General features: G+C 36.8%; 1 protein-coding gene across 1 annotated transcript in view; it reads left to right on the top strand.

Moving 5' to 3' along the window:
* DOCK3 (dedicator of cytokinesis 3) overlaps positions 1-12,712 on the top strand; it is a 216,089-nt gene that overhangs the window by 54,592 nt on the left and 148,785 nt on the right. The window contains 1 exon segment of the mRNA XM_040568460.1: positions 12,446-12,594. Coding sequence (XP_040424394.1) covers positions 12,446-12,594 — 149 coding nt within the window.

Raw genomic sequence — 12,712 nt, forward strand, 5'->3', positions numbered from 1 at the left:
GATTCTTGTATGCCTTTCAAGACCTTCTTTGTAGTTTTTGACTCTTATCTACTTGTTAAGGATAACTGCTTATTTATATGTAATTTGTGGAAAAGACTGACATTCAATATGTTTCTTGGCTTACTCATGTTTCAAACACTGTAGAAAACAGCAGGTAGTTTGGATATCTTTGAGTGGGTGATTGCCAGAAAGCCACTTGGATGGTGAACAGGGGTATGAGGGTGAATCAACAGCTAGTTCTTCAGCTTCTGAGTCCATACCGAATCAGCAGTCAAGGGTCAGTAGCATACTTGAAGATACTACTTTACCAGGTATGCTGTGTTTCAGTCAAGAAATAACGCTGATATAATGCTTGCTTATTCACTGGAATTTTTAACATACATAAAGCTGCATAATATTTTTTTCTTTCCTTTTCCCTTTCCTTTCTTACTCCTTTTGGTCTATGGAGTATCCTGTTTCATTTTCAGTACTGGTGAAAACACATCAGAAGGTCACCCTATTTAAAATAGGTGGGAAAAAGTATAAATAGTCAACACCAACAGGAATGCTTTGGTATTTGCTTTTCATAATAATTAGATTCCCAAGTGAAAAAAACATGTTTTTGTTCTGACAATGTTATGTTCTGACAATATTAGAATCTTTGTATTAAAATCTGGAGTTTTAGCAGTTGCCAACCACGAGTCCATTACAAATATTTGCGGAGTTACTGTCACATACCTGGTATAAACATTTTTAATTTGAAGAGGTTTAGAATTCTTTACCTTTGGGAGCTTTACCTGTTTTATCTTACCTTTTTCTGTGTAGCTCTGCCTCTCATCTTTTAACTATTTTAATCTTTTATTTACCAAAAGCTTGAATATTGTAAAGAATTAGTAAAAGCAAGTATATGGGAAGAGGTTTTGTTTATAATTTACATAGTACTTGCTGCATTCTGCTTTTTTTTCCCCACTTTTTGTTTTACTACTAAATAATAATTTGTTTTTGTTGCTGCTCTATTATGAGGTGGCTATCAGCTCACTGCCAGAGTGTACAGCTAGTCTGCTTCATACGTTCTTTTACAGGGTGGAGCTTATTGTCTTGCATTTGAATCAATGGATTGATTACTAACTCTTCCTGAGGCCATATGTGCTGCTGCATTAACTGTCAAGGATGAAAAATTGTTTATATAGGTTTTACTTTAATGGCTCAGACTTTTTTAACAATATTTCTGAATGTTCTGAAATACAGACCATCTTGTCCCAGAGTATGAGAGTTGATCATACAGCACATTTCTGTTTGCTGTTAGCTGTCCTGAAGCATCTTCCCTAAAACACGAAGGTGCCCTGCACCAAGCACAGCCAACACCACCTGTGTGGTTCAGGGTATCAGTATCAATGTCATTGCCAAATTCTGCTTTTAGTGTGTGCTAAGTAAAGGGGGGTTATTTTTTTCCTGTAAACTGTTTTCATCTTCTGGACTGTGGTTTCTGATTCTGGAAGTTCTTCAGTTATGGTTCACTACTAGAACTTTCTCACAATTCAGGGTGACTTTCTGGTAGTTCATCTTGCTCTGTTTCATCTCTCCTTAAAGAAAAGGTTAGGATTAATCTTTCTAAAGTGTGTAAATCAGTTGTGATTTTATCGGTAGCATTGATTCAGTTGTCCTACAATGACAGAAATGTAAATTTGTAATATTTAGTTCATCTTGATTTTTTTAATATATCAGGTAAATCTGGCGGGTTTAGTCTATTCAGCCTATGAAAGATGCTTTGTATTGTCTTCACTGCTTTTAACTGCACAAGAATAAATGCTACATGTGAAATGTGAATGTAGCTGCACTGAATGCTTATGTGGAAATACGGGAGTTAATGTTAGTTTTATTTCTAAGTAGTTGATTGCAGAATAAACATATGATAAAAAGGGAATTTTCATGTTGTTTGCTGACTGAAACAGATTTTTGTGACTAAAATCAAAAACAGATGTGACAGGTGGTATCACAGACTAAGGCACAAGAAACTGATGTCTTTTTTTTTTTTTTTTTTTTTTTTTTTACCTGGGATTGCTCCTCTGAGTTGGAATTGTCTGTTTTGGAGGAATGAAGCTAAGTAGAACCTGTCTATGGAAAACATAGCTAAAATGTTTTTGTAGTTGAACAATATTGAAATGTCTGCAGTTTTTTTTAACTCGTGTGAGAAGTATGTAGTTGGAAATCTGTTGGGATACGTTGTCGTTTTCTTTAGGGATTCATAGGAATGTTGTAGGACAAATGGTGGCATCCTGCCCGGGATCACTAATTACAAAGACCGCTGATCAAACTGTTCTGCAAATACTTCTGTATTTTATTGGAATAATAGTGTGTGTTTTGCTGTTTTTTCTTAACATTTGAGGTATCCCTAACAAAATGTTTTTACTTTAAAAAAAAAAAAAAAAAAAAAAAGAAGGATTTTGGCACAATCTTCTCTAACATAATGAACTTGCATGTCATGAGTTCCATAAGCATCCTAACAAGAGACAAAGATTCATTAGCGACATTTCAGTTTACGTATATAGCCTCAGTTCTACAGGCCCGGTAACTTATTTGGAATTTTTTTCTCTTACTGCTATGTTTGTCAGGTCCAAAGTACTTCCAGACTACTCCACATGTATGAATAAGAATATTATTTTTGGGTGCTGTGCCTCACTGTGTGAGGGAAGCTGGAAAAAGTATTAATGTGTCAGCTTATATGCTTGAACACCACTGGATGTGAAGTATCCTCTTAAATATGTAAATAGCATTGAAAGAGCAGATGCTTAAGTAAAATGCAACGGAAGTGTTTTGGGGATTTTTCAACTTTGGCACACCAGTGTAAAGTACTGTTAAGTGGAAAATATTTATCTGACAGCATTTGTTATATGATGTAACTGATTTGAATTTCTTGATAGTTATTTATCATAAGTTGTAATTTAGACAATATGACTTGTTGATTAGCATGAATGTGTTAATTATTTGTTAATAATCAACCATCTAAGGAACCTGAAGGTGCATAAGTCTATGGGACCTGATGAGATACATCTGCAAGTCCTGAGGGAACTGGCAGATGTAGTTTCTAAGCCTCTCTCCATCACATTTAAGAAGCTGTGGCAGTCTGGTGAAGTTCCCAGTGACTGGAAGAGGGGAAACATAATCCCCGTTTTAAAAAGGGAAAAAAGGAAGACCCAGGGAACTACAGGCCAGTCAGTCTCACCTGTGTGCCTGGCAAGATCATGGAGCAGATCCTCCTGGAAACTCTGCTAAGACCCATTGGAAATAAGGTGACTGGTGACAGCCAACATGGCTTCACTAAGGGCAGATCATGCCTGACAGATCTGGTGACCTTCTACAATGGGGTTACAGCACTGGTGGATAGGGGAAGAGCAACTGACATCATCTACCTGGACTTGTGCAAAGCATTTGACACCGTCACCCATGATATTCTTCTTTAAATTGCCTATTCTCTATTTAAAAAAATGAATATAGAGTAAAAAACCTATGTAAAATACAAAATACAGAGGCTTCCACATCTATTCAATACGGTTTAGCTTCTTTCAGAGTAAAATGTTTTCACTTACTACTTCTCTGGCAGGTAAATACTACCTGCTAGTACTGAGTGCAGGGCCTCCCTCAAATCCTTCAGATTTAAATCTTTTTCAAATGGAGGTCATACAGCTTCCCGTTTTCTAATATATCAGATAAATGGCTTCTTTTGGCAGTGAAAGACAGTAGTTCCAGCAGGAAGCATTTTGATTGACTATAACAGAGATGGCAGCAGCAGCAGGCTGTCCTTTTTCGGCCAGATATACCAATGCTCCAAGCTCTGCTGCACCAGAACTTCCTGGTCAGTAGAGGAGGGGAGGAAAATGCATTTGCTGTGGATCAGAATAATCAGTCCTCCCTGTGGAAGACCACATTATTCAGCAATTATATTTTGAGATATAAAATACCATCATGACCATGATTTTTCATGTAAACAGTGGACACAAGTCTTCAAGCCTGAACAGAAAATGAAAGGTGATGATGTGAGCAGGGCACACTTGATACCAATTCTAGTTCTGGTTATTAAACCACAACTGCAATGTAAGTATGAGGTGTCCTTCATTGCAGGGACCTCATACTAACAGGCAAGGAAGGGCTAGTTGGGGATGGGAAGGTTTCAACCTTCAGTAGTTGTCAAAAGCATCACTTTGGTTCTTCCTCTTGCGGAGGGAGTGGTGTTGAGCACGACTGGCAACCTGCTTGCCACAGGCATCTTCAGTATTGTCCAATTTGGAGATGCTGTCACAAGTCTCATGATGCTTCTAGTTCTCACACCCCCAGCCTCTACGATCCTGCAATCAGGATAATTTATTTTTCATGTAATAAAGGAAAATTGTCATGCTCTTAAGTTCAGAGGAAGTCTTGAAAATGTAACCTGTGAATACTCACCATGGAAGGTCTTTATATGTCTCCCAGAGGAATGGTAGAACTGTCTGCTGTATAAGTCAGCTATATGTACGCCAGAGACTTACTTTTCCTGTAGTCAGTTTATAGACCTCTCTCTTGAGCTCTGCTCATATTTCAGTTTTGTGCTGATCTTATTCAGAGAGAGATTTGGGACTGCATTTTGGGAAAAAGGAAGCCTCTTTTGCATAGCAGTGTGTGTTCTTGGGCTCTTTCCTCTTTGTTACAGCATTTAGAAGGCTGTATTTCTTTTATTTGGTAATGCTTCTAAACAAATATGGTAAAGCAAAGTGTACTGCATTGTCTTTGTGTTATGTCTTTTCACCAGCTATGTGACATGGTGAAGGCTTTCAAAGAAGGGGGGGGGAAGGAAATGTGGAGACACCAGGAAACTAAAAGCCAAGATACCATCCCTGATTAAATAGCAAAAACCTTGCATGTATATTCTTTCCTCAGAAGGAAAAATAAATTTTATGTTCTTACATTTGAAAATGAAAAATTAAATAATATAATATGCAGAGAATTTGGAACTGTTCTATAAACATGATAGGGATTGAAAAGGAAGGAAATGTTGTTAATGTCACTGGTTTTACAGCATTAGAAATGCTGAATGAAGAATTAAATCTCTAAGTTGGTCTGAATAATTATCCCCTTCAATTCCATTTCCTCAAGCTTTGCAAAAAGTCTATTATGACACTATAAAGAGAGGTTAATGTTGCTGCTAATCCTAAAGAATTAGGAACTTCAATCAAATTTCAGCAAAATCTCCCTTGTTCGCATCCTACTTTTTCTGTTAATCAAAGAATTAAACAACACTAATTTCCACGTAGAATACCTGTATTATTCAGGTCAACTTGTGTGTCTCAGTGGTGATGGTAGAGCCTGAAAGTAACACGAGAATATAAGTACTACTAGCATGAAGTCAGACACTAAAGCCTTGCCAGACTTGTTTAAAAGTTTGTGGCTGTTAGATGTTGTCATCTGTTACTCATTTCAAGTTGCTGTATTAGATAACTCAGGTGTATAAAGGTGTAAGTAAGGGAAAGACAGACCAGTTTAAGATACATGTCTTAAGTGCATGTACAACAATTTGTGTTTGGTGTTACTTACAAATGCAACATAACTGAATATGAAAATGGAAAAGTTATTTATAAAGGAAATTGAAATACATAATTTTCCTTGTACCCTACTGCATTGCTATCCACAAAAACATGTTCTGAGTTGCATCTTTAGGTTAGACAGTTAAGATCTGTGACATGATATGAAAAAATAGTTTAAAGAAAAAACAACACTAAAACTTCGGTTCTTGAAGAAAAGCTACAACCACTCATGAATACAACTTTCTTCATAGTATTCTCTGGAGTCTTCGTATTATTCTCTGGAGAGCTCTAAACTTGAGATGGAGTAGAGGAGGAAGCTAGCACTAGTTCTTCAAAAATTAAATTTCTAGTACGTTTCAGATTTTCAGAGAAATAGTCCGAATAATGATTTGTGAATAGTTTGAATATGGACTGCAAGTCTGAGGATGCCCATATAAAATCAGCTTCTGTATAACTTAAGGCTTCATATCATGGGCTTCATTCTTTTGAGAATATATTAGTAACTCAGAGAAAGTCAGTGATCCTGTCATTTTTGCTTGCTTTGTTGCCAAGAGTGGCAAGGAACATTTTCACTGAGTTAGTGATGCGAGTTCAATGGATCTAACAGCTCTTAGCTCAAGGATTTTTGCAAGAAAGAAGCAGAATATATCCAGAAAAAAAAAGTTACTGTACTAGTTAAGCATGGTATATGATGATTCAGATACTGTCATTTAACATAAGAAAAAGCTTGCCTGCTTACCCTGTAAAGGCTTTATTCTGTTATTTTGCCCTACTTTTGTTTTCTTTATTGGTGTTCTATCATTCTTATTTACTGTTCAAGTTCTCTGTTGGTAATGTGTCAGTATTTTAAGCAACTCTAGATACTTTCATTGGCAAAAGAGTCTGTGAAGAATTTACTAATAACAATGTGAAATGGTCCTTTTCTGTCACTCTAATTTACTCAGCTTTAATACACATTGTCAATTGAAATTCCCTCTAATAGTGAATAGAATTGAGAATCAATTTAAACCAGATTTATCTTAGGGAAAACTTATGTTTGAAGCTAGGGGCTATGAATATTCATAGGAGAGAATAAATGCGATTCATGTTAATGCATCCTTATTAACTAATAGAGAACTTCTGTTCTGGTTTATTTTCATTCTTCTATCCTGAGGTGCCCTCCTTTCTCAATCTGTTTCTTGTTTGAGAAATTAATGTTGTTTGTTGAGTGTTTAGTCATATGCCATTTAGGAAGCATCAGCTCAACCACAGACTCTTGTGAAAACTCCAGGATGGCTCCATGCAACCCTTTAGAAAAGTACTTGGTAGTTTTAATGGGGAGAAGTTATAGGTTAGTTTATTTTTGCTTAATATTATTTTCCCTATTAATTTTCTGTATTTTTTAATGGTTTTTAAAGTATATTTTAGTTCTACAACAAAACAGGACTCACTCCATGTTTAGGCACACATGTATATGTATGGCCATTTAATTCATCACGAGTCATACTTAAATATGTAGGCTTGAGTCAATAATTTTCAAAATTTTCCAGGTGGTTTTGTTATGCTTGTAAAGAGCCTAAAATTAGAGAAGACTCTGTATCTCTCTCCTTTATTCATTAATAGCTCTGTCTACATCTTCTAACCTAGAGTTCCTTTAAAATAAAACTGTAAGACTGGTTGTATGGAAACATGACAAAAGTCTGTCTAGTCTAGTAGTTAGATTCTGGTCTTGGAGAATTCCATATGTCTGTGGTGGTGATAGAGGAAGAAACACAAAAATGTTTCTGCCCTGTCTTTAGATCCTCACCTCATCTGTTTATCGTTCTGTGTTGTTTACCATTTCTTAATGCTTGTTTCTTGCCATTCCTTATTAGATTTTGTGCATTCAGTTTGGAACTATGTCTTCTGTCACTTTTGTTTACCTTCCTCTCTAGAAGTATGGATTTTTTTTTCTATAAAACTATGTCGAGTTTAGTTGTATTGTAGAATCATGTGGGGACATTCCCATCCAGGGTTTTTTACTTTCAGTAACAGAAATCCAGACAGTATCATTCATGTCCTGTATTATAATGGAAATCTAACCTAGATTCCCACAGGGAAGTTTTTGTTCATGTTGTCTGTCAGGATTTCTCCTTCATAACACTAGGCTTTGTTGCCTGACTTCAGCTAAATTTATAGCAGAAATAAAGTTCCTACAATTTTTGTTAAGACACCAAAACCTGCCAGCCACAAGCAACTGATCTGTGGAAGGTAGATGTTGTAGTCCTCACAGAACTGCACATTTTTAAAATAATTGACTTGTCAAAAATATCCGTGTTCTCAACATGTTTTAAACAGCTTCCTCATCATGTTTGCCAAATTTTTAGGATTTGGTGTTTAAAAAATTTTCAATGATTCTGGCTACGGCTATTCTTGTCTAAAATATTTTTATTTAGAATTTGGGGAATCTTTCACTCTGCTCCTCAGAAATAAAACTAGAACATTTTAGGGACACAGCTGGCCTAGCTAAGTTTGTACTTGTCTTTTTTTTCCACTGCATGTTGGTATTGGCCTGTACCATCTTCACAGCTCTCCTTTTTAATACATTCACGTAAACTATGTTCTCAAATTCCTTTGCTTTCCTGTGGGTGCCAGGCTTGATAACTGCATAATCTTGTATTATCCACATAAGTTTTACTTCATACCTGAGATATCCTGTTTGTGTTAACCTGTGAAGTCTGAACTTTATTCAGCAAGAGGCACCTTATCTGTCATCTCTCTGAATGAGACAACTAATAATTACTAAGCAGAGAGGTAGCTGGGATAATTGGTATTTGTATAAATAAGGTACACTGTATTTTGATGATCTATTTTATTCCCCCTTGTCTTTTGTATATTTGTTTCCTTGTGCTGCAGTGTCTTGAAACAGGAGACAGTCTTCCTCTGTCCACATAAAATGTCAAAAAAAAAAAAAAAATCCCAAACCCCTAAACCTTAAATATATAGTCATTAAATAGTTTCATACTCCTCACAGAAACATGTGACAGGCCAAGTTTCATGGTGCAGTTTGGATAAACGTATATCAAGGCCAAATATCCTCTAGTCAGCAACAACTTTGTCTGCTTTATACTAGAAATACAAGCTTTAAAAAAAAGAGGTTTTAGACACTGAGTCAGAAGCCTCTGTCAAATTCTGACAGTTCTTATCCTTCTGTAGTCCTCTAGAAGAACAGTATCTGAAGTAAAATACATCCTTGTAATTGTTTGATACTAATGTGAATGATTTGAAACAAATTATTTGTTTTGGACAAGAAGTCTTAAGAGATGTTGTATGATATTTGCAAATATTGTGATAGTTCTATTAAACTGTTTCTTGTAAAGTTTGTAGTGTTTTAAGGTTTGCATGGTAATAACATTAAAGACTTTGTATAAGATTAAACTGTAAATGCAGCACAAATCTGTAGCACAAGAGCTTTAATATGAAATAATTTGTTTAATTAAAAAATCCAGACAAAACTGGAAAGGCATGCATTTTGTATTATTTTGAGGTTTACTGTTTGCTTTCATGTGCTTATGATGCTTCCAGGCTTTAATATCTAAGATACTGAAATCCATAAGAAGGAGCCTGGGAAACATCTATTCTTGCTCTTAGAACAAAAACAATTTTTGTGACCTTCTCCCCTGTTAGAGCCCAAGGCAATTTTATAGGAGATGTCTTAAGGGATGGCTCTTAGAGTTCTAACTTCTTTACGGTAGTGTTAAATGAAGTCATGATAACAAAATTACTATAAATAGGTCATCTGGCCACAAAGAGAGGCTGTGAGAGAGTTGGGGCTGTTCAGCCTGGAGAAGGCCCCAGTGAGACCTCACAGCGGCCTTCCATTGCCTGACGGGCGCTGCAGGGAGGCTGGGGAGGGACTCTTCTGTCAGGGGTGTGGTGATAGGACAAGGGGTAATGGCTTCCAACCAAAAGAAGGTGGATTTAGATTAGACATCAGGAAGAAATTCTTTACGCTGAGGGCAGTGAGGCCCAGGCTGCCCAGAGAAGCTGTGGCTGCCCCATCCCTGGCAGTGCCCAAGGCCAGGCTGGATGGGGCTGGGGGCAGGGGAGTGGTTGGGCTTCGGGGTCCCTTCCAAACCATCCTGTGATTCCATGAATATACCACCAGTATTTTATATATTTTCATGGTATGTGGTATTTATTTAGAGAGAAGTGACAAAGGCAGTGTTAGTATTTCAAAGCCACTGCAGGCATGAAACAATGAGGTGGTTGTACTGAAGAATGAAGCAGTTTTATCTGCTAGCTTCTGATTTTGGAATCTTTATGAGGCAGAGAGAAGATACCTGCAGTGTGTGTGTCAGTAGGGGCTTATTTTATGTTGCCACCTGTTATTTAAAAATAAAATAAATAAAGGAGCTGTGCTTGCGTGCCCAGGCACTGGGAGCAGGGCTGCAGGCCTCTGTGAGCAGAGGCGGGCTGCTCCAGAACCAGCCAGACCCAGCTGTGTCTGGCTCCAAATGGAGCTTATTAATCACTAGGCTCTTGTGGTATGAAGGAGGGCATGATAAACTGTTGTTTTTTTTGTTTTTTGACTGCATCAAGCTCTTTACTATCTGCAAATCTGGAATTAAGCCACATTCAACTCTTGTAGCTCTCCTTTCTCTCAGGAAAGTACTTCCTTTCACTTCTGTGGGTCTTGAATCTGCAATTCACCTTATATCCGTTTGCCTGAGATCACAGCTACAGCTCCTCTGGCTTTTTTAACCATCATTACAAGAGTGAGGGTTCAGCTTTTTCATCTCAGTATGTTTATTTAGGAAGTCTGAATATGATGATTTTGGAACTGATTCTCATGATTACTTCATTGCCAAGTGTTTTATTGACGGTATGTAGCTCATTCGCTGGTTTAATAGGCCTGAACTACGTTGTTTTCGTCTTGTGTCAGAAAAAGTTGCAACTTTTTGGTTCACGTAAATAGGAAATGTCTGGTTTTATGTTCTATACCTACTGTCTTCAGCTTGGGTTTGATTTACTTTGCACCACATTTAGTGAGAAAACCTGAACACAATTCTAGTAAATTTATGTTTACCAGCTATGCGTGACTATCTTCTTAGAATATTTTCAGCTCTGGAAGTAGATGCCTTTCTGTTGGGTCTGGTGTCTGTATTTCACTTTTTTTTCAGATGGACCAGAACCAATGTTGATGCATAGTTGAAAGATTGCGCATCTTTTAATCTCAAAATTGATTAAGAACACCAGATGATCCTGTCTGTACTCAACCTGCTTCAGCAAAACAGATGTTTAATCAGGTTCAAACAAATTAATAAACTCCTGAACTCCTGATCAAAATTGAATGCATTGAAATTTGTTTCTGTAACTCATGCAAGTCTAGTATTCTTGCAGGAAAACAAACTCAGGTAGATGGAAATTATTTTTTTCTTGTTACTTGTCTTTGGTAAGATTTGTCTTTGGTAAGATATACAAAAAAAAACGTTTTTTCTAATAATATATTGTAATAGAAAAACACATTTTTCTTAGTGGATGTTCCTCTGTCAGATCTAGTAGTGATAAATTGAATTTATCTTCATTTAGAGAGCTTTTATGAAATACTCATTTACAATCAGAAATGCAATTGAGACAGTGCTAGCCTGCGAAGTGTCAGTTTCAATCCTTGTGGTCTGTGTTTTCCCCAGGTTTTAAGCTTTCTTAGGCTTCAAGTTTTGCATACAGGTAGGAATGGAGCTTAGTTGTTTCAAAAACATGCATACAAAAAATAGCATTCAACCACAGTAGCGATCATCTTTTTATTCCTTTTCTTTGTCTCCTTGGGATCTTCATTTATTACACAGGGGCTATTTTCTGCAGTATGGCCGTGTAGACAAAAGCCTTCTTGACACACACACACACACACAAAAAGAATTCTGGAAGATATGGGAGTAGCTTGGATACCCTTCCTTATCTTATGGGTGCTTATAAGCAGTCTTTGTTAGCTTCAGAGTTGCCTTCTGGGGGGTTCTTCCCATGTAGTTATTTCCTGCAGGGGAGAACAAACATTTCCAATTCTGTTTTTTTCCACATGTTGGAAGAATGCTGCTTCTGTTGGCAATGATTGCAGGGTTAGTTGCTTAGGATATTTTTGCTGGTAGTGGGTGTGGTTTTTATTTTTTTTTACGTTATAAAACTTTTCTCCTTGAAAGTAGTTTTGCAGGTAGATTTTATAATTGTTCTAGTCCCTTTCAGAGTGCAGATAATTAATATTCATTTCACCACCACCACCTATCATAGATACCCGTGTAATTTTCAGTTAAGTAGAATATTTAAAATATTAAAAGTACTTTTCCAAAGTGATAAAACATAGTTAACTGTTCAGAACGCTACATTAGCTTCTGACTTAATGCAGTCTATTTTCCCCTCTCTGTTACTTTAAGGCTAAAACTTTGAATTTATTGTGTAGTTGGAATAAGTGATCCCTGCTGCACATAACGATTTGTTTTAGCTGTGACATTAGGGTCTATCAGAAAATGGACTTCTTAGCAGATTGAGCTCAAAATTTAGCAATAAAAAGCTATTCATTTTAAATAGCATCAGTTAACTCTGCTTTTTGATATAAATATTTTAAAGCTTGTACAAACTGGATTAATGTTCCTCTAGGGTGATTAAATGAAAAATTGGTAACTTATTAATCTCTCTCTTTCTCTTTCCTCTGTTCCTTGCTCTCTGCCCTCACTCCCCCTCTTGCTCTTTCTCTTTCCAAACTGATAAATCTTTCTCTCCCTGTCTTGTCTCCTCCCCGTCTTCCCGGTTTCTTCTCCCCCATTCTTCTTTCCCCCTTGTTTCGCCCCCCCTTTCCCATTTTTCTCTTTCCAAATTTAATCTTTTTCTTTCATTTTCTTTCTTTTCTTTTTTTCCTTTCTCATTCTTTCTCTTCCCCTCCCAAAAATATGCCTTTACAGAAACATAAGGTAGATCTTTTCTACAAACTGCGCCATGTGATGAATGAACTCATTGACCTACGTAGACAGCTGCTGTCAGGTCACTTGACACAGGATCAGGTGCGAGAGGTCAAGAGACACCTCACAGTGAGGCTGGACTGGGGCAATGAGTAAGTACAGGTACCAGCTGGGTACTGTTTGTTCTAATTACTTTAAATAGCTTTTATTTAAAAAAAAAAAATTCAGTAATATTTGTAAGTAGGTAGAACATTTGCTTATTTGGAAGCC

This window comes from Cygnus olor, chromosome 10 (assembly GCF_009769625.2).
Source record: "Cygnus olor isolate bCygOlo1 chromosome 10, bCygOlo1.pri.v2, whole genome shotgun sequence".
NCBI classification, from domain to species: Eukaryota; Metazoa; Chordata; class Aves; order Anseriformes; family Anatidae; genus Cygnus; species Cygnus olor.